This window comes from Rana temporaria, chromosome 13 (assembly GCF_905171775.1).
Source record: "Rana temporaria chromosome 13, aRanTem1.1, whole genome shotgun sequence".
Taxonomy (NCBI): domain Eukaryota; kingdom Metazoa; phylum Chordata; class Amphibia; order Anura; family Ranidae; genus Rana; species Rana temporaria.
The window spans coordinates 46,023,106-46,046,473 of record NC_053501.1 but is presented as its reverse complement, the minus strand read 5'-3'; the positions used below and the strand labels follow the sequence as shown (position 1 = coordinate 46,046,473).

The following is a 23,368-nucleotide window of genomic DNA, read 5'->3' as shown; positions in this document are numbered from 1 at the left end:
GAGTCACTGGTATTGATGACTTTGTTGGCTGACTGGCCTCAACACATGACTGAAATACCGATTTGGGTTGCCTGATCTCTTCATAACCTATGCTAATACATTTAGTGTTTTTTTTTTATAGAATTTTTAAGTAATTTTGATATTAATATATATACATTATGTTTTAGTATGCACCTGATGGAGTGCAGAAGATTTTGATAGGGAACAAAGCCGATGAGGAACAGAAAAGACAAGTTGGGAAGAGCCAGGGGATGAAGGTAAGTTTTGCATGAAATGCAAATAAAATCAATTTTATTTCCATTATTATTATAATGCTGATACATTATACAATCTTTTTCAGGGTGCCTAGAACAATTCATGTAAGTCTTAATTCCTGAAAATGCTCACAATCTAATGACCCCATCACACTCATATGCAGCAGGGAAAGTTTGGTAGGAAGCTAATTTACACATTTGAATTTCTTCATACTGTGGGAAGAAAAAAACAAAACAGTATGATAATACAACTTCATGCAGATATTTCCCCGGATAGCCGAGTTTAGCAGTTGAACCCAGGACTGTACGAGAGTGCATACCCTTTAGATACTGTGCTGCCCAATGACCAACAATATTACAGCCACTGAACTTGCTGTAAATGTTTTACAAATAACATATAATATTTTTTTTTCATGAAAACGTATAATAGTTTTAGGGTAAATTTTCTTTACAAAAAAGTATTTTTGAATCTGTTTTATATTTTTACCTTTCACGTATCATACATTTATCTTCAGTAGACACAGAGCTACTTCCAACGTTTGCTTTTACACACCACAAGCTTCTATAATGTGACTCTGATCCATTTGCCAAAAATCACATTTCCTATTTGTCCATGTTTTCATAGCTAGGGACACAATGGCACAGTCAGCCTTCGTTCAACCATTCTTAGCAATTATTTTAATTACAGTGGGTAAGCACTGAAACAGTTAATATGTGTGAATAGAGATGCTCCAGGAGCATCCTTGAAATTCTTATATTGTTGGATGGGTTCCTATAGCAACCAACTCCCATCTTCCACAAGGGACAAAATGTGCACCAACTTCACTGCTGTGCATTTTATAGTTGACAAGAGCAGAAACATATTGAATTCTCCCCTGGTGAACTCAAGTGGATGATAGAAACCATTGGCTTTATTCTGAAAATATCATCCATTCGCTATGTAATAAAACATAGGTACATATATCTGATATTTTGTGTATTAAATTATTACTGTGCTCATGCATGCATGCATGCATACATAGCATCTCTAGAGGTACTAATCACAAAATGGACTCATTTTATTTTACCCAGAGAATTTTTGTTGTTGCTCTAAGTACAGCAGTAACGATCATAACCAACTCATTTAATTTAAGGTAATAAGATTAGTTTACACTCGTTTTATCAAAGAATACATTATAAGATTACAGCACAAAGGTCCTCATTGTCTGGAATCTGGTAGATGAAAGGACCCCATAGACATTGTCACAAATGGGTTCCAATGTGTGTTGGCACCAGACCTTCACAGACATCAGCAGCCAATAAGTCTTGGGAGGAGCATCTGAATTGGTCATGTTGGATATTTTTCAACTGACCTTTATTTGTTTCCCTGAAAAAGATATTCCTGCTCTTACGCCTCCATCCTATAGGGCAGTATAGTGACAGGTTAGGATGTTAAAGTATCGGATTAGGGCTGGATAGTGGCAGATTAGGGCAGTATAGTGGCAGATTAGGGCAGTATAGTGGCAGTTTAGGGAAGTATGGTGGCAGTTTAGGGCTGACAGTGACAGTGTGATAGTGATAGTGACAATGTCCTCAGTCACTTACTCAATGGCTACTGTGTCCATTTGTCCCATTTCCCCTTCTTCAACTTTGGGATTAGCCTGAGTGAAAGAGTCTGTGGGAGGAGTAGAGGAGGCAGCCACACCCCCAGCCCCGCCTACCAACTCTGGCTGTCTCGGGAGATATTTAAAATCTTGAGGGACAATGTACTCGAATTAGACAACAGGGGAGTGGTACAGGCAGCCTCCCCTGCATAACCGTGTCCTCTGCTGATCCGATCATCGATGCAGACGGGCAGTACATTTACAAATCTGCAAAGAGGGAAAGTGCAGCTGTATGCAGACTGTTCATGGTGGAGTAGGGGGTGGTTGGTTTTGGGAGGGCACGACTAAAATCTGGGAGGGCACCACCCCAGCACCCCCGTAGCTCTGACCATGAGACACAATGATGTTTATAGAAATGTATTTTAAAAGATAATTCAGATCTTCTTATAACTTAAAGTGTAAGTAATCCCCTCTATCGTTTTTAGCCAAAGTAAGCTGCCATCTTTGCCTCTGTTTAATCTACAACTGCCATGACGCTACACATGTGATCAGTTATGACACCAGCCATTGGATGGTTTGGCAGTTTTGTAGAGAGCAAACCAATGGGAGTGCTACATTTCCGGATATGAGACGGGTTTATTTCCGCTTTAAAGAAAAAACCTGCATTAAGAAACTATGGTGACCTTTTTTTAAAAATATATTTTTTTACCTGGCTGTAGTTCCAATAGCACTGATAGCACTGATTTGGAACAAGTATGGGCATTATTTCAGGTCCGTGACTGGGAAACAATTCCACATTAGCCCATTATCCAGATAACACTATATCGCTTCTTTTGCCTGATGTATCAACAGGCTACCTAAAAGTTTAAAACATCAGGCCTCTTTTACAGAACACCTGACTACAAAATATATGCCTATTCTGCCTGATACAACCCCTTTTAGAATTAGTCAACTTTTAATTTATACAAATATAAATTAGTGTTCTGTGCTAAGTATATTCAATCCAAATAGCTTCCCAAGTAAAACGATCTCAATCTAATAAAGATAGCTGCACTCACTATACCTCACATAAAAATATACATACTAAATGAATAGAAAAATGTGTTGCGTTATCTAATAAAGTGCACAGCGCTTTACATATTATACAGATAATCAAAAAGCGTAAATGATGAAAACATCAATAAACAATATCAAGAAGTGAGAAATCAATAGTCCCATAATTCTTAAAATTTGTGCAACAGAAATGAATCCCAATGGAATATTAAAAGTGTGTACAAAAAAAGAATAAAGGTGCTCCACTTGTGTATTTCATAAAAAAAAGTAATCCAGTGCTTGGGTGATTACCACAAAAAAAATGCTCCATCCAAGGAAGACCTTTTTACAGGTCTAGCTGCACCTTAAGCTCCATACACACGATCGGACCTTTGTCCGACCAAAATCACATCCGAATTCCGACAGAATTCCATTGGAGTAAAAGAGAACATGTTCTCTAGCTAAACTCAGATGGAATTCATCGGACTTTCTGATGGGGCATACACACGGTCGGAATTTCCAATGGAAAAAGTCTGTCTGTCCGTCCGGCTTTAGCATTAAACCTTTATAGTAGATGGATGGATATAAAACTGCTCCACTCCAACCCAGAGCAGACTGAGCAGACGTGTACAGTCTCCTCTATAACCTGTCAGACCAGATCCAGGGCTATACACTCCCGGCCATGAGAAATTTCACACAATCCTTTCTATCTGCAAGAGATGCAATCTTCTATAACTGTCACAAATGTAAAACTGCAATGTGGCAGACTGGATAGTGGTGGTGGGGTCTGTAAACCGGTTGGTATACAAATCACACTCTTCTATCTGCTGTCATATTTTGATTGGCTCATTGCTCGTCTCACTTCACAGATGGAATCAAGTAGAGCAGCAGGGGGACACTTTCCAAAGGAAAGCTGTACTGTTCTAATCCAACTGCTTCCAGTACTTGGAGTCACCAACCGGATCAGGCATGCAGATTTGCTGTCTTGACTTTTTCTGACCTGCATGCTTGTTTTGGGTCAGGACGCCTCAAGGCGCACAATCTCAGTGCAGGTTTCTTGCCACAAAGGCCTCAGGTTATTTTAAAGCAATGTGAACAGGATGCAACTTTGTATTCATGTCTTATTATTTATATATGGTGTGTAAAAGATCTAAACTTAAAGAACATGTTGTGAAGTGCTAAAATTATTTAAAATAATGGACTTTATAATTAACTTGCAGCAGTAACAAAACTATAAAAAATGCCTCTTGCTCTGTAGTCAATGCCTCCTGATTAGAGAGCTCCATGTGTCCCTAATACTAGGCCAAGCGACCCATGGACTCCCAATACTATGACAGCTCGGTCCACCTTTTGCCACCTCATGACCCATGTTATTGGCCCATCATTGTTTTGGGTAACTCAGGAGAAGGCAGCGGGCAGGCAGGGATGGCAACCAGAAAGATGACTGCATGTTTGAGCCCTGTGCTGAAAGTTTGATCAGACATCCTAAAACCTGGAAGGAGCTTTTATTGCACAGTCAGTGTGTATAATCTTAGCTTTTGTATAGCCACAGGTTTGCTTTAAAGGTGTTCCTGGAAATTGAAAACTGTACCTATTGCTGAGACCTCCCCCTTTTACCACTAGATGAGACTGTGATTTCAAATCTTCCCTGCTGCAATGCCACAGGTTATCTAGATACACATTCATTTTAATATAATGCCAAACCTATGTGCATTTTTATTATTTTATATTGATTTGTATTTATTTTACTTTTTGAGAAGTTGAAGTAAAAGTTATATATTTCTCTGTTTATGGACCATGTACATTAATGTTAGTCTTATGTATGCCTGTAAAACAAAATAGAAAATGGGTAAATGGTATATATATCTACATATGATGCATCTTGGTGTTCAAAATAAGACTTAAAACTGCAAAAAAAAAATTAATATTGTCTTTTTATACCTCTGGTAATCCAAAATATTCTTCATCCAGATCTAGAATAGTAATGAATAACAGATTTGCACCAATTCCCACCTGCTTTTTGTGATAAATACAAATTAACTGTGCTTTCTATACTAGTATGTTCTGTTTATCAATAGTTTTGTTCTCAGGTTTGGGAATTTCCTACAATAGTTTAGGACCGGCGAGACATTACCAGTGATTATTATATCTTTTGGGACAAAATTAAAGAGTGGATTGATACTTTCAGAATGATTTCCCTAACACTATGACATGGTCACGCATAACACTTAAAGCTGAATTAAACCTTAAACATGAACAAATCTCTAACTCTGGCGCAATATGTCCAAAATTTTTTTTTTTAGTTGGAGTGAGGCTTTAAGAACACATTCACAATGTGCTGATTAGCTCCTAGTCAGAAGCTAGCTACGCACACGCAAATATTCTCAGTATGTTTGATAATTTGATAAATGTTGTTTGAAAGTGCTTCAAATATTTGTTTGCTTTTAACATTTGATTTAGGAATGAATGTAAATCCCTGAATGAAAATCACATACACTGTTAGACCCCATTCATACCTGAGCGTTTTGTATCTTGAAGCCTGAAGCTACAAAACCCTGAAGGGGAAAAAATCTATTATTCTCTATGGAGATGGTTCACATCTCCACTCCAAAACGCCTGAAGCCAGAAGCTCCAAAACGCCTGAAGCTCAAACAAGTTCTGGGACTTTTTTTTAGGGAGATTTGGGCGTTTTTCTACTTTTTACATTGGTGACCTTTTGACCTGTACAAAATCACGGAAAAAACACTGTAAAAATTGCGCGACTTTCTGCCTGAAAACACTATGCTCAGGTGTGAATGGGGCCTTCGAAATTTGCAAGTTTGAACAAATGTTTCCATCCCACTCCTTTGAGTTTTCCTGTCACTGCATTAAAAAATGAACGTTGATTTGACCCACTTACAATTAGAAAACTGAACTTTCTTTAAAAGTAAAAATTCAAACATAATTCTACTAGCTCAAGTTCAGCTTTAGTGTTTTACTACTTATTATGATTGCAAAGATTCATTACACTCAATAAATATCTAGCACATTACATTCAAAAAAATTCCATCCTGATCCTTTGAATTTTCTCATCACGATGGTCGAAAATTAATGTTAATGTGACCCTCACTAATAATTGGAATATTCAGCAACCTTTCTCAAAACTAAAAACTTCCAAAAAAGGGGTTGATTTATTAATGGTGAAAACAGATTCTTCTAATCTCTTCCACATAAGCACTAAAGCTGGCCATACACTAAAAGACTTTGTGGTTGATTTACTAAAGCCAAATAGACTGTGCACTTTGCAAAGTGTAGTTGATCCAAGCTTAGTAAATGAGCAGAAGCTCTGCTGACTTCAGTCCCGGCCCAAGACATTGTGCTGCCTGGGACCAAGAATGAAATGCTGCCCCCCCCCCCCAAAAAAAAACACGCTCACCAAAAGGCCCCCACATTCACTATTTTGTATCATGATAACTAAAGGAAACCCGTCATGGCTCTATACATGTATATAGGAGTATAAAGAGGACCTGTCATTGCTCTATAGATGTATATAGGAGCATAAAGAGGACCTGTCATTGCTCTATACATGTATATAGGAGTATAAAGAGGACCTGTCATTGCTCTATACATGTATAAAGGAGTATAACGACGACCTGTCATGGCTCTTTACATGTATATAGGAGTATAAAGGGACCTGTGAATTGCCGGTGGCCGCAATGTCTTTTGCACAAACGAATCAATGTACGCTAATCGTGTTTTTTTTTTCTGGTACCAAAAATATGTAGAAGAATACATATTGGCCTAAACTGATGAAGAAATTTGTTTTTTTTTATACATTTTTTGGATATTTAATATAGCAAAAAGTAAAAAATATATACATTTTTTAATTGCCGCTCTTTTGTTGTTTATAGCACAAAAAAAAACAAATAGACGCAGAGGTGATCAAATATCACCAAAAGAAAGCTCTATTTGTGGGAAAAAAAGGACGTCCATTTTATTTGGGTACAACGTTGCACGACAGCGCAATTGTCAGTTTAAGCGACACAGTGCTGTATGTGATGTGTGTTTAACTTAGAGTTTTGCTTGGGACTCTGCCACACGTTGCGGATTATCACCTGCCACATGTTGCGGATTGTCGCTTACGTCATCTGCAACATGTTGTTGATTGTCATTTGCCACGCGTTGCGGGTTGTCACTTGCCACGTCACATGCCACACTTTGCGGATTGTCACTTGCCACACCGTCACCTCCCTGCGGCTGCACAGTAAGGGCGGTGAGAGATGACATAATCTCTCTGCTTCCCTGCCCGCTCACTTGCTGACTGCTCACCCCCAGTGGTGTAGCGTTGGTTGTCAGCGCCCGGGGCAAGGCAAGTAATTTGCACCCCCCCAAGTAATTTGCCACGGCCCTCCTCCCACCCCCCTGGCTGTGAGTGTTGTGCTTGCCCGCTCCGTTCATCACTAACAGCAGCGGCTGACTGCGGGTGGAATTGGCTGGCTGGTGGGTATCAGTTTGCCGCCCCCCTAAAAGTGCCGCTTGGTACCCATGGTAGGGCCGGCCCTGGCTGACTTCCATCATCCAATCATGTGTAAGCAAAAATGCATTTTTTTTGTATCTTTCCTGCATGTGATTGAGTGCTTTTTTCAAAGTGAAGTCGTAACTCATTTACTATGCTCTGGAACAACTACACTTGCAGAGGGCAACTACACTTTGCAAAGTGCACAGTCTATTTTCCATCAGCAAATCAACCCCAAAGTCTTTTAGGCTGGGTTCACACTACTACACTACTTTCATCCTACTTTGCTCTGTGTTCAATGTTTCCCTATGAGAGCGTCTTGTAGCGTCCTACACAAGTCGGTCCGACTTTGAAAATGCTCCCTGTACTACTTTTGGTCCTACATTGATCCTACTTCAGGCCCATTGAATATCATTGAAGTCGGACCAAAGTAGTATCCTGTTCATGAAAGTAGGATGGATGTAGGACCAATGTAGGATAAATGTAGGACCAATGTAGCAGAGCAAAGTAGGATGAAAGTAGTGTAGTAGTGTGAACCCAGCCTAAGGCCCCGTACACACGACCAGTTTCCTCGGCAGAATTCAGCTTCCGACCGAGTTTCTGGCTGAATTCTGCCGAGAAACCCGGCCGTGTGTACACTTTCGGCCGAGGAAGGCGACGAGGACCTCGGCGAGGAAATAGAGAACATGTTCTCTATTTCCTCGTTGTTCTATGGGAGCTCTCGTCCCGCCGAGCTCCTCGGCGGCTTCAGGGCTGAACTGGCCGAGGAACTTGATGTGTTTGGCACGTCGAGTTCCTCGGCCGTGTGTACGAGGCCTTAGTGTTTGGCCGGCTTTAGTGCTGACGTGGAATAGATTGGAGGAGTCTGTTTTCACTACAAATTCAGGTACATTATTTAATTGATGTCTCTATACCTGCAGATTTAACTGATAAGCAAATACATTGTTTTCTGCAATTGTCTATTGGTAACAAAAATCAGATGGTATCATGCAGCACATATAAGGCTCAATTTACAAAGCTTTAACAAAAGTATAATGATCTTAATTTCATCCAAATGACTGTAATTTTCACATCTATTTGGCATGAAAATAGCTTTTTTTTTTTTTTTTTAAATAAGGATGCTTTATGCTAGCTTTGTGAATTGAGCCTATAATTCTGCAAGATTTATACAGATAACCCTCTGATTTATGAAAGTATTAAATTAGAAGACTTGTTACATATGATGATTTTTAATTATTCTATTCACGTTATTTTAAAAATAAGCCTTGAAATGGCAACCATTAAACCGGGTTTGTTTTTTGTTTTTTTTCGGTATACAAGAAAAAGGCTTAAAATGCTGATAGACAGGTTTGTTTTTTTTAAAATACCAGACTCTAGTGGTCTCTTCTGTCATAAATGCCTCTCACAATTTGTCAGTGGTAATGTAATCTGTGCAACGCATGCCCAGTTCAGACCACATTTATGGCACCCGCTCTGTGTTGTGGTGAAGTGACTCCCATGCGCATGAGTGATGTCACTGTGGCCTCGCCATTTAATTGACAGGGTGACAATGGGGACACTCAGAAGGCAGGAGAAGGCAGAAGCATTGGCGGGGGACCCTAGAAGAGGAGGATTAGGGCTGCTCTGTACAAAACCATTGCACAGATCAGGTAAGTATAACATGTTTGCTATTTTAAAAGAAAAAAAAAACATAAATACTTTAATAATAGTGAAAACTGCATTTCATTCATCTTAGTAAGGAAACGTCTATGATTTGCCAGGGCTTTCCTGACAAAAAAAGACACAACAACAATATGAGCCCAAGGCAGAGTAGGTCTAAATCACTGGTCCAGAAAAGCTAAGTAATCAAAATTAATGTCAATTGTTAATCAGGCATTCATCTATGCAATTACTATATCTAAACACCGGGATTTTTTTAGAATCTGCGTTTTTCTATATGTCTGTGTGTCATTTGTTTCGAACAGAAAATTAATGATTTCTGAAGCGAGCCTTACTAAACCATGATTTCATGGAACAGGGTTCCTCCAGAAGTTGCTAGGGGTTCCTTGAGCAGTGGCAGATTAACTGCTTCCGGACCGCCCACCGCATATATACTGCGACAGGGCATCCCAGCTGCGCAAAATCACATACCTGCTCCAGCTGTGATTGGCTTCCGGGACCACCAATCGTTCATTCAGAGGAAAGGCAGAATGTCGGTCTGTATATGTAAACAAGTCAGACCGCTGTTCTGTCAGGGAGCAAAAGAGAGATCTTGTGTGTCTGCCATTACTAGTAAAAACAATAAAAAAGTCCATAAAAATAGCCCATAGTTTGTAGACGCTATAAACCATCAATATATACTTATTGGGATTTATTTTAGCACAAATATGTACCAAAATACATATTGGCCTAAACTGATGAAGATTCGATTTTTAATTTTTTTTTTGGTGTGTTTTATAGCAGAAAGTAAAACAATTTTTTTTTTCAAAATAGTTGGTCTTTGTTTATAGTGCAAAAAATAAAAACCACAGAGGTAATCAAATACCACCAAAATAAAGCTCTATTTGTGGGGGAAAAAATAACATAATTTTTTGGGGGTACAGGGTCGCACGACCGCGCAATTGTCAGTAAAAGCAACACAGTGACGTATCGTATAAATCGGAGCTGAAGTGGTTAATCTACTGCTTGTAGTTGCCTGCATAGTTCCAGCACCAATTGTACTTGACAGATCCTTTGACTCTGACCCCACATTATTTTACAAATGTACAGTGAACTCTTTCTTTTATAGATTGTAGTGAGGGTTCAGTGAAAGCTGAACATTATTTCAAGAGTTTCTCCATGGTAAAAAGAAAGGCTGTCCTCAGCAATGGACTATACTGTGGATTCCAAGGTTAGCAAAAAGGAAAAATCGAATGTTGGGTTCCAGCCATGCAGGTAGCATAGGCTTACTATAGTCTTTATGGGTAGTAGTTTTTGCTTGCATATTTCATTAAGATATTTGTTTTCATCAGAAGAAAATACATATAAGTCCTAAAAAAAGAACTGCAGTCACAAATTACAAGATAAACACGACTAGCCCATTAAAAAATAAAATGACAAAATCATCTATTGCTGATGGAGGTGCCTGGGACCAGCAGGAGCACTGAGAGCGGAGTGCTGTCAGTGCTCCTAGCACATTATAGCATACACCACCTAGGGGACATTTCATTTAAAAGAAGTAGAGTTTAATTTAGCCTTAAGTGCAAGGAGGTGTATGTCACTTCCTGGATCTCTCTCTTTTGTTTAGAATTTACTGGTTCACTGAATGCCAATAGTATACCTTTTGCTATACGCCGGTGCACCAAGGGGAGAGATACGGACACTCTGTCTGCCTCTCCTCTCCCCTTCCCATTCACAGAAAGCTTTGGATTTTGTGAGAGGGTTTTCAGAATGCAAAGCAGTCTTTGATTGGGCAAAGGGAGCAGAGAGGGGGAGGGGGGGTGTAAGGGGTGGGCAGTGCTGCTGCAAACAACAGAATGGCTGCTGTATAGGATGCCTGTAGCTGGGGTGTCAGAGCACTGAAATTATCCCTATACTATCTTCACTTAATAAAACAGTAAATTGACAAAAGAAAGAACCCTAAGGTGGCTTGCACCTTGTTGCACTTAACTCCTTGTGTGCAAGCAGATTTTTTCCCTAGAGTTCTTTTAAAAAAAATACAGTTCAGTGGGGAGAGGGTCTTTTAATAGGGCTTAAAGGGCAACATTAAAAATACACAAAAGTTATAATCAAAAAAAAAAAAAGCCACTAAATGACAGTTATGATTACGATTGGAGTGTGATATTGGTGGTTGAGTGTCACTCATAGTGATAGGTAATGGGTTTAATTTTTTTTTTTTTACCAAAATACTTTTTCTACAGTATATAGTGTGTCTTTTTGTTGATGATTAACAAGGGGTACTGTGTATTTCATACCTATTGACATGGGGGGCAGTTATCTGGGGTTTCCCTTTATCCTAAGGAATAAATTCAGATTATGATAAATTTCCACTTCCTTGCTGATCCCTACACTGCGTTAGGTATGTGGGATAGAGGCCATTGTCCTCATCAACATGGGAGCAATGTGCTATGCCACTGCCAGTTGAGGGCACAGGGCTTGGTAAGGTTAAGGAGGTGAGGGGAGGGAGGTATCCTACATTCATTGTCCCTCCCTTTCATGACCAACCAGATTGGTTTTGGATTTTTTCTTTCTGTTGGGTTCCCCCTTAAAAATCCACACCAGAACCCTAACTAGGATAAGGGTTTGCTATAGATTTTGAAAGGGTCCTTGTGTCATTATTTTTTTTTTTGCTTGAGGTCCTACTTAAAAATCCATACACGACCCTTATATGCAGGCATGCAACCTGAATAAGGGTCCATATAGGGGCCTGGTATTGATTTTTAAGGGGAACCCCATGCAAATAAATAAATAAATGGCATGAGGTCCCCACCAAAATCCATAGCAGACTTTTATCTAGACATGCAGCCTTGCCAGCCTGGGAAAATGAGGGGCAGTGTGCATATGTCCCCCTTGCTGAACTATACCAGACTTCATGCCATCACCATGGGGAAAGTACCCTACCAGACTTCCCGTTTAAAGAAGGACACGGGCCCCCTACCCACATGGCTGGTCTGAAGGAAAGAGTTATTTCAATCTGAATGTCCCCTTTAGGATAAGTGGGCACATTACACAAATAAGTGGTACATAGTATCCCTTATTACTAAAAAAAAATGTAAATAGAGAAAATAATCCATTGAAAAAAAATAACAAAAACATTGCATGATGTAAATCCAATGTCAATGTGATTGTAGATTGATTGTCAAGTGTGATGAACTGGACAATGCCCTGACAACTCGATACGTCAATATTTTATAGACTTTGAGGCCACTTAGCACAAAAAAATAAGTAGGTATAATTATTTAGCCTTTTTTGTTGCCAAGTAAGTATATGGCAGTTAAAGGATAAAAACATTTTTTAAATACCCCTGGGAGAAAATTTCAAGACAACAAAAATACAGATCTTCCATCATATCTAAAACTATATGATCACCCAATGGTATCTGGAATCACTTGATGATCGTAATTAGGTGATTGTCCTGCTGGCTCTCCCACTGGCAATGATGCTGTTTTTGCCTTTGCTGCCACTGGGTGTTGAAAGCTTGCACCAAATGTCTACAGCAGGTGGGTGGGGCTTTGAAGAAGCTTGTGGCTTAATTTTCCATCAGTATCCACTCAAAACAAAGTATAAGAACAGTTTGAGATTTAGCATATATATGTATAGAATTTAAGCCTAACACCAACCATTTTTTTTGTTTCAAATAGAATAGAAAAGAATTAGACACGCAGGGGGTCAATCTACTAAAGCTGGACCATGCAACTTCAAGCTCACTTCGGCATAGAATCCAATCAGCTTTCAGGTTTTTTGTTGCCAAAACTTAAATTGAACAAGCTGAGGATAGTGGGCAATTGTTTTCTATGCAGAAGTGAGCCTGATTTTGCACTCTACAGCTTTAGTGAATAAACCCCACAGTATTTATGGCTGTTATTGTCTATGCTGGGAAGTGGTTGTGGTTGACCATGGAGACAGTCTCTTACTTGGGGGTAGAAGTAAAACCCTAAAAGCAGGGTACATTTGGGGATTCTATTCATAAAGACCTTGTCTAAAATAATTGCAGTTTTAGACATATGAACATGATTATTTTCATATATTTTCACCGCTCTTGTATTCAATCATGGTTTGTGAATATTACTGTAAAAAAAAAAAGAAATTATGAATTATTTAAGGTTTTAGAATATCTACTTTGCATGTAGAGATGCAACTGGACCAATGGTCCATCAGTCAGAAGACAGTTGCATATTATATGAGCTATGGAAGCTCTTGTGACTTTTCAATTAGCTTCACCACTGAATAAAATGGTTGGCCAAAAAAAATGTTTTTGTACGTAACCTGATGCCTTAGACAGTGTCTATGAGTGCCTTGTTGTAACTTTTGCTTGGTTGCTGTGTTGGAGAGAGAACATAAGGATATTGAAATATTGGAAATATTGGATTTTTGTACAACTTGGTAAAGCAAAATGATTCCAAATGAGTGCAAATCTGTTATTAAGAGCTGGAGATTGCGATGTGTAATAATTCTTTATACACATGCCACAACCAGATCCTAAGATACATCTGAAAGTCCCCCTTTAAAAGCAATAGAAAATTCTATATTTTGAACACTAAGAAGTGTCTTGTGTATGTAGATATATATTAACCCTTTATTTTATTTTACAGGCAATGTTCAGTCATTGAACAACATTTTCAGTGGACCATGAACTAAGGAGAAATGTATGTACAAACAGATAAGTATGTGTTTGATAGTTAAAGTTTGTGTATCTAATATTTGATGCATGAATCCTTTAATTTCTAAAAGTAGTATTATACACCTAAGTGTATAAACAGTAGAGACATTGACAGAATACATATGGAGATCGTACTGATATTAGGGTGAAATTTAAGCTGGTAAAAGTGATTGGCACACTGGATAATGAAGAGACGAGGAACAGTAGTCCCTAAGGCCCCGTACACACGGTCGGACAAAACCGATGAGAATGGTCCGACGGACCGTTTTCATCAGTTCACCTCTGAAGTGGCCATACGGCCTGATATGTGTACACACCGTCAGTCCAAAATCCGATCGGGTCAGAACGCGGTGACGTCAAACACACAACGTGCTGAATAAAACGAAGTTCAATGCTTCCAAGCATGCGTCGACTTCATTCTGAGCATGCGTGGGTTTTGAACCAATGCTTTTCTGTACTAACCATCGGTTTGGTCCGATCAGGCAGCGGTCCATCGGTTCAGTTTTGAAGCATGTTTTAAAAATGTGTATGCTCCATAGCAGTTTTCCCAACAGGAAAACTGCGAGCAAAAAAAGACTTGTTCTCTTGTTTCCTGCCGCTATTCTCAGCGTTTTTTTTGCAGGGAAACACTGCAGTGGAGCATACACACAGCCGGTTTTCCCGACCAAAGCTCTCATGGCAGTTTTCCTGTCGGTCAAACCGGCCGTGTGTACATGGGGAAGAGCAACCAAGCAGGTTCTCAGTTTTTCCCTTGGTTTTCCTGGCGGACCTTTGACCCGCGGGAAAACCGATCGTGTGTATGAGGCAATAAAGTGTATTTATACTCATAACCTTTTTTCCATTTTGGATGGGATTAGGAAAAGTTGGGGGAAAAGAAGAACAAACTCTTTGGAACAACAATTGTTTGGAAAAGTTAATAGGAAAAATAAGAAGAGAGTGACCAGTAATACAGTAGCTAGATACAGCCACAGACATTATGAAAATGCCTTATTAAGAACTTTAAGCAGTTTTAAACCCAAAAGCAAACATTCATTTTATTACGGCTTTCTTTCTTCTATTTTCATCTGGTGATCCAGACAAACCATTCAACACTGGCAAGGGGGCTTACAGTTTTATTGATTTATGTTAAACATTTATCCCAGAAGGGAAACATTCCTCGACTAACAATGCTGCCTCCTATGCATTCCCCCTCTCTTCCTGTTGTGGGAACAGACAGGAAGAGATGGAATCTCTCTAATGGAATCAATAAAACAAGGAAATATACTGCGCTAAGAAAAAACTTGATAAATAAAAAATTGAAGCTGCACACCTAAAAAACATGTGATACTCATGTAAACAGAATCAGGAAAAAGGAAGAGTAGGTAGCGCTAAACAAACCCACACTACTTAAATTAAGTGTAGATATGAATATAAGTTAAACACAACATGAGTCAGCGCAAACTAAGTGTAAATATATATATAAGGTTAATACCCCTCTCAAGAGATAATAACAAATACCACGCAAAATAATAATAAAAACTTAAAAAAATTTGTGTCCAAAACGTGATACTGTTGTAATGTCCAATTCATATGGTGACAACCAAAAATTTAATCAAGTGAAGAGAAGAATCCACCACCGATTCATTGAGAGTTGAATGGACGTAACTGTTCCTCACAGTCGCACCAAAAGTGGTAAGTAAACACCCTTACCAGAAGTGTTGGACCCCCTGTTGGATGAGGTCATACAGGCGTCAATATCCACCATGACGGGTAGTAAGAGATCCCAGCGGTAGTACGTAGCATCTCTCCCAACAAATCCTTCCTTGGCTCCGGGCTCTGTGTCCCATCCAGATAGGAACCCTCAGGCAGATGATTCACCTTATGCCAAACGGTTAGCTCCTAGGCTCAGCACCACAAAGGGACCGCCGAAAAAAGGGATGGGAGGCTTACAATAGTGAAGTACCGTACTGGTATTTTATTAAATAAAAACGCAATACATAAATAAAAAACACTATTTAAAATTGCCGGCAGAAAATAAATAAAATGAAACGTACACCCGTGCTTCCGACATGTTTCGTCATAAATGACGTTCTCAAAGGGCACGGGCGACGCACTAAACGTTCACCTCTCTTATGCACACGGGAGAGCAACCAAGCTTCTCTCTCGTAATGCCGTAACCAATGGAATTAGGCCGCATTACTTTTACTGATATGCAACAAAGCCTCTCTCCCATAGCATGGAAGGCATTAGAACTAACTTGCATTACGTTCTAATTGCCAGAGAAAGGGGAGTAGGACGAAAGACACCGGAAGCTGCATATGGTGAACATATCACAGTGACACAGATAAGAATATTCTGTGTCAACCTGCCTTGAGCCTGCTCCATCGGTGTCGTCCTTACCCTATCTCTGGTCAACATAAATTAAGCAATATAACATTAAAACCATACATAACAATTAAGTACTAAAAATGAATATATAAACATATAAACATACTAAGCTAGATCCACCTGCCTATCACTATGCATGTACTTTACTAATAAGTTAGTACACAAGCAGGGGAACCCACCCTCTTAAATATAAAGATAGAATAGCATCAGGAATTGTTTTTAAATGCGTTTACCTCTATATCTACATTCAAGCCCAGAGGCTGGAGACATTTAACACAATATATCCAGCTCATTTCGAGTTTCGAAATGGCTCTCCTTTTAGACCCCCCTCTCCAATGAGGCTTCAGCGTATCGATAGTTATAAAGGAGGTGCCATTAGGGTCTCTATCATGCACCTCTCCATAGTGAAAGGATACTGAATGTTTTTCAAAACCCCTTCTTATATTCCCTATGTGCTCATTGACCCTTGTCTGAAAGGATCGTTTCGTACGACCAATATACTGTAATCCGCATGGGCAGATCAAAAGGTACACCACATGGGTGGTCGAACAAGTAATGAAAGATCTGATCTTAAATGTCTGAGAAGTGCTGTTAGATGTGAAACACAAGGTTTAGGCGTCCTCCATTAACCAGGGGACTTCCACACGGCTGTGCAAATAGGCTTTGGGTTTAAGGATCCTTTGTTTGCTACTGCTTGCATACTATCTCCATTCATTTGGATTGGAGACTTACAAGCTAGCAACTGGTGAGTCAGGCTTATCCCCCTGTCCACTGGTAATCTGGTCTAATCTACCCAGCCCACAGCCTGACCATCCGTGTACACCCCTGGAATAGGAGTCTTTCTTCTTTTGCTTACCAGCAGCTCTAACGATATTATCCCCCTAACTGGCTTGATTAGTATCTTGGTGAACTACAGCCAACATTAGGTTAAAAAGACCGACCGCTGCTTACCCCCAACGTGGTCAACCTGTTTTTGAAATGTCTATGCTCCTGAGGAAGCGCTTTTCATAGCGCACAACATGTAGAGCAAGCCCTTCTACTCCTATTCCCTCCTACTCCTCTGGAATACCACTTGGTTTTACAATATCTAAGTCAACTTTATAATTATGCTTTGTATCTGAGCTTTTTATGTTAGAATTGTAGTATCATTGTAATAGCCTATGTGGACCAGTTATCGACCTGATTTCTTTTGATTTTATGTTTGTAACTGCTTTTATGACATTCCCACAAAAAATCTACTTAGTTTTCTTACTATATTATTGTGTGCCTTCAAAGTCCAATTTACTAGTTTCGTAGTACTTGTACATCCGCAGTATCACCCTGCTTTGGATGTACGTTAAACCTAGGCCCCTTTCTCTTCCAAGGTTTTACGCTCGCTGATCGCATTTAACATACATACAGCACATCTCTTGCATTTATGATACCCCACTAGTTTCTGAAAAAACATTGGTTTATTATTAGGAGGGTCACATACTCCAAGGGCCAAAGAATCTCTCAATGAGGGGACTCCTCTAAACACGACTTGGGGCTTTACCGGGAGAATGGGGCCTAATATTGTATCCTCTTTAAAAAGATGCCAATGCTTACGGATAAGCTTTTTAATCAGAAAATGCTGACTAGAGTAGCCCGTGACAAAGGGCCATGCAAATTTCCTCTGATCATTCACTGTATTCTGTTTGTCCCTTAGTAACAGACTCCTATCGATTCTTCCTTAAGTGCATGTATTGGCTTTTAGGAACTAAATCAAGCCAAGCCTGATGATGGCAGCTGTCCCAGGGAATAAAGGCATTCCTGTCTGTGGATTTGAAGTGTGTGGAGGTCACAAACCGACCTTCCTCCACCCTTATCCGCAAATCCAGGAAATTTATGCTATTCTGATCTACCTCATATTTGAATTGAATCCCCCTATCATTGATATTCAAAAATTCCATATAGGCATCCAAGGATTCCTTGGATCCCCTCCATAGGAGGAGGACGTTGTCGATGTACCTAACCCACAAGACCAATTCAGGTCTGCGGTTGGAATAGACGACGTCCTCCTCCCATTTCCCCATAAAGAGGTTAGCCAGGCTGGGGGCAAATTTTGCCCCCATGGCTACACCCCTATTTTGCAAAAAGAAATTGCTGCTAATCCAGAAAAAATTGTGCGTAGTGGCAAACTGAAGAAGGTCCATAATAAACTTCTGTTGCACAGAGGAAAGGTTAGAATCCCTTTCCAAAAATATTGGACAGATTCCCCATTGGTGGGGTATGATGGTATATAGCGACATCACGTCCGCGGTGACTAGCCGCAAACCATCTTCATATGTTACCTCACTCAATATGTTGATAACGTGTTTGCTGTCTCTGATGAAGGCTGGTAAGGCCCTGACCAGGTGTTGAAGGTATCCATCAATCTTCAATCTCAGTACTATCACACTGACTCCTGAGGAAGTTCCCCTTTTGGATAAAGGATTGAAGTTTGCCCCTCCCCAACCTCTTAATAAATGAGATAAGAAAAAGGTATCGTTATCCGCCCCGCCGATAAGGGGGGCAGAATAGTGATACTAAATAAATCTGATTACCTCAAAGAATTGGACCTTCTAGTGGGAGATAGAGATACCTATTCCCCTCTCCCAAGAGACCCTCGTTCAGCTTATAGAAAAGTGCTGATTAAACTTGTTGAACAGGGTTACACCTCAGGTGTATTACATAAGAAAGAGAAAGCTTTTCTTGTTCCAGCATCCTAACGGATTCCAATAATTTACTACCTGCCTAAGATACATAAAGAACTAGTCCGAGCGCCTGGTCGACCGATAATCAGTGGAATAGATTCTGTATCTTCTAGGGCAGGTAAGTACATTGATGGATACCTTCAACCCCTGGTCAGGGCCTTACCGGCCTTTATCAGAGACAGCAAACACGTTATCAACATATTGAGTGAGGTAACATATGAAGATGGTTTGTGGATAGTCACCGCGGACGTGACGTTGTAATATACCATCATACCCCACCAATGGGGAATCTCTTCTGTCCAATATTTTTTGGAAAGGGATTCTAACCTTTCCTCTGTGCAACAGAAGTTTATTATGGACCTTCTTCAGTTTGCCACTACGCACAATTTTTTCTGTTTTAGCTGCAATTTCTTTTTGCAAAATAGGGGTGTAGCCTTGGGGGCAAAATTTTCCCCCAGCCTGGCTAACCTCTTTATGGGGAAATGAGAGGAGGACATCGTCTTTGCCAACCGCAGACCTGCAGACCTGAATTGGTCTTGTGGGTTAGGTACATCGACGACATCCTCCTCCTATGGAGGGGATCCAAGGAATCCTTGGATGCCTATATGGAATTTTTGAATAAATTCAAATATGAGGTAGATCAGAATAGCATCAATTTCCTGGATTTGCGGATAAGGGTGGAGGAAGGTCGGTTTGTGACCTCCACACACTTCAAATCCACGGACAGAAATGCCTTTATTCCCGGGACAGCTGCCATCATCAGGCTTGGATTGATTCAGTTCCTAAAATCCAATACATGCGCTTAAGGCGGAACTGTAGTAAGTTGGAGGACTATGACGAACAGGCGAACGTCCTGACGTCTATCCCCATTTCCTGGATAAAGGGTATTCTGCTTTGGATTTGCACTGACAAGCACAGGAAATAAAAAAAATCAATAGGAGTCTGTTACTAAGGGACAAACAGAATACAGTGAATGATCAGAGGAAATTTGCGTGGCCCTTTGTCACGGGCTACTCTAGTCAGCATTTCCTAATTAAAAAGCTGATCCATAAGCATTGGCATCTTATTAAAGAGGATACAATATTAGGCCCCATTCTCCCGGAACAGCCCCAAGTCGTGTTTAGAGGAGTCCCCTCATTGAGAGATTCTTTGGCCCCTGGAGTATGTGACCCTCCTAATAATAAACCAATGTTTTTTTGAGGAATTAGTGGCATATCATAAATGTAAGAGATGTGCTGTATGTACGTTAAATGCGATCAGTGAGCGTAAAACCTTGTGTTTCACATCTAACAGCACTTCTCAGACATTTAAGATCAGATCTTTAATTACTTGTTCGACCACCCATGTGGTGTACCTTTTGATCTGCCCATGCGGATTACAGTATATTGGTCGTACGATACGATCCTTTCAGATAAGGGTCAATGAGCACATAGGGAATATAAGAAGGCGTTTTAAAAAACATTCAGTATCCCGTCACTACAGGGAGTGCAGAATTATTAGGCAAGTTGTATTTTTGAGGATTCATTTTATTATTGAACAACAACCATGTTCTCAATGAACCCAAAAAACTCATTAATATCAAAGCTGAATATTTTTGGAAGTAGTTTTTAGTTTTAGCTATTTAAGGGGGATATCTGTGTGTGCAGGTGACTATTACTGTGCATAATTATTAGGCAACTTAACAAAAAAAATATATATACCCATTTCAATTATTTATTTTTACCAGTGAAACCAATATAACATCTCAACATTCACAAATATACATTTCTGACATTCAAAAACAAAACAAAAACAAATCGGTGACCAATATAGCCACCTTTCTTTGCAAGGACACTCAAAAGCCTGCCATCCATGGATTCTGTCAGTGTTTTGATCTGTTCACCATCAACATTGCGTGCAGCAGCAACCACAGCCTCCCAGACACTGTTCAGAGAGGTGTACTGTTTTCCCTCCTTGTAAATCTCACATTTGATGATGGACCACAGGTTCTCAATGCGGTTCAGATCAGGTGAACAAGGAGGCCATGTCATTAGTTTTTCTTCTTTTATACCCTTTCTTGCCAGCCATGCTGTGGAGTACTTGGACGCGTGTGATGGAGCATTGTCCTGCATGAAAATCATGTTTTTCTTGAAGGATGCAGACTTCTTCCTGTACCACTGCTTGAAGAAGGTGTCTTCCAGAAACTGGCAGTAGGACTGGGAGTTGAGCTTGACTCCATCCTCAACCCGAAAAGGCCCCACAAGCTCATCTTTGATGATACCAGCCCAAACCAGTACTCCACCTCCACCTTGCTGGCGTCTGAGTCGGACTGGAGCTCTCTGCCCTTTACCAATCCAGCCACGGGCCCATCCATCTGGCCCATCAAGACTCACTCTCATTTCATCAGTCCATAAAACCTTAGAAAAATCAGTCTTGAGATATTTCTTGGCCCAGTCTTGACGTTTCAGCTTGTGTGTCTTGTTCAGTGGTGGTCGTCTTTCAGCCTTTCTTACCTTGGCCATGTCTCTGAGTATTGCACACCTTGTGCTTTTGGGCACTCCAGTGATGTTGCAGCTCTGAAATATGGCCAAACTGGTGGCAAGTGGCATCTTGGCAGCTGCACGCTTGACTTTTCTCAGTTCATGGGCAGTTATTTTGCGCCTTGGTTTTTCCACACGCTTCTTGCGACCCTGTTGACTATTTTGAATGAAACGCTTGATTGTTCGATGATCACGCTTCAGAAGCTTTGCAATTTTAAGAGTGCTGCATCCCTCTGCAAGATATCTCACTATTTTTGACTTTTCTGAGCCTGTCAAGTCCTTCTTTTGACCCATGTTGCCAAAGGAAAGGAAGTTGACTAATAATTATGCACACCTGATATAGGGTGTTGATGTCATTAGACCACACCCCTTCTCATTACAGAGATGCACATCACCTAATATGCTTAATTGGTAGTAGGCTTTCGAGCCTATACAGCTTGGAGTAAGACAACATGCATAAAGAGGATGATGTGGTCAAAATACTAATTTGCCTAATAATTCTGCACTCCCTGTATAGAGAGGTGCATGATAGAGACCCTAGTGGCACCTCCTTTATAGCTATCGATACATTGATGCCTCATTGGAGAGGGGGGTCTAAAAGGAGAGCCATTTCGAAACTCGAAATGAGCTGGATATATCCTGTTAAATGTCTCCAGCCTTTTGTCTTTTGTTAAATGTCTCCAGCCAATTCCTGATGCTATTCTATCTTTATATTTAAGAGGGTGGGGTCCCCTGCTTGTGTACTAACTTATTTGTAATGTACATGCATAGTGATAGGCAGATGGATCTAGCTTAGTATGTTTATATATGAATTTTTAGTACTTAATTTTTATGTAATTAAGTTAGTTCTAATGCTTTCCAGGCTATGGGAGAGAGGCTTGGTTGCATATCAGTAAAAGTAATGCGGCCTAATCCCATTGGTTACGGCGTTATGAGAGAGAGGCTTGGTTGCTCTCCCGTGCACATAAGAGAGGTGAACGTTCAGTGCGTCGCCCGTGCCCTTTCGTCATTTATGACGAAACATGTCAGGGCCGAGCCACGCACTAACGTCACCGCGTTAACGTGACCCCGGAAGCACGGGTGTACGTTTCATTTTATTTATTTTCTGCCAGCAATTTTAAATAGTTTTTTATTTATGTAGTGCATTTTTATATAATAAAATACCAGTACGGTACTTCACTATTGTAAGCCTCCCATCCCTTTTTCGGCGGTCCCTTTGTGGCGCTGAGCCTAGGAGCTGACTGTTTGGCATGAGGTGAATCATCTGCCTGAGGGTTCCTATCTGGATGGGACAATGAGAGCCCGGAGCCAAGGAAAGATTCGTTGGGAGAGATGCTACGTACTACCGCTGGGATCTCTTATTACCCGTCAGGGTGGATATTGACGTCTGTATGACCTCATCTAACAGGGGGTCCAACACTTCTGGTAAGGGTGTTTACTTACCACTTTTGGTGCGACTGTGAGGAACAGTTACGCCCATTCAACTCACAATAAATCGGTGGTGGATTCTTCTCTTCACTTGATTACATTTTTGGTTGTCACCATATGAATTGGACATTACAACAGTATCACGTTTTGGACACTAATTTAATAAATTAGTATTATTATTTTGCGTGGTATTTGTTATTATCTCTTGAGAGGGGTGTTAACCTTATATATATATATTTACACTTAGTTTGCACTGACTCATGTTGTGTTTAACTTATATTCATATCTACACTTACCGTATTTGCCGGCGTATAGGGCGACCGGGCGCATAAGATGACCCCCTAATTTTACAGTTTTTTAAAGAGTTTTTGCCTGTATTAACCGTATAAGACGACCCCTATTCCGATGCTTCATATTTCTTTCTTCTGGAGCCATATTCTTCTTTATTCTTGCTGGAGCTGAAGCCAATCACGGCGAGCGATGTATTCTATTAATGAATACAAAGCTTGCTTGGATTGGCAGAGGCTGTAACATCATCAGCCCTCACTTCTCTGACTCTCAAAGTTAATCCGAGCAGGCTACTGTATGTAGGCACTCGGATTGGCAGAGGTTGTTACCCCAATCCGAGCAGGCTCTGTA

The 23,368-nt window shown here is 40.3% G+C and overlaps 1 protein-coding gene across 1 annotated transcript in view; it reads left to right on the top strand.

Annotated features, from left to right (window-relative positions):
* RAB15 (RAB15, member RAS oncogene family) overlaps positions 1-23,368 on the top strand; it is a 124,431-nt gene that overhangs the window by 88,035 nt on the left and 13,028 nt on the right. The window contains exon 5 of the mRNA XM_040333609.1: positions 168-257. Within this exon, the coding sequence (XP_040189543.1) occupies positions 168-257 (90 nt within the window). The remainder of the gene's footprint in view (positions 1-167; positions 258-23,368) is intronic.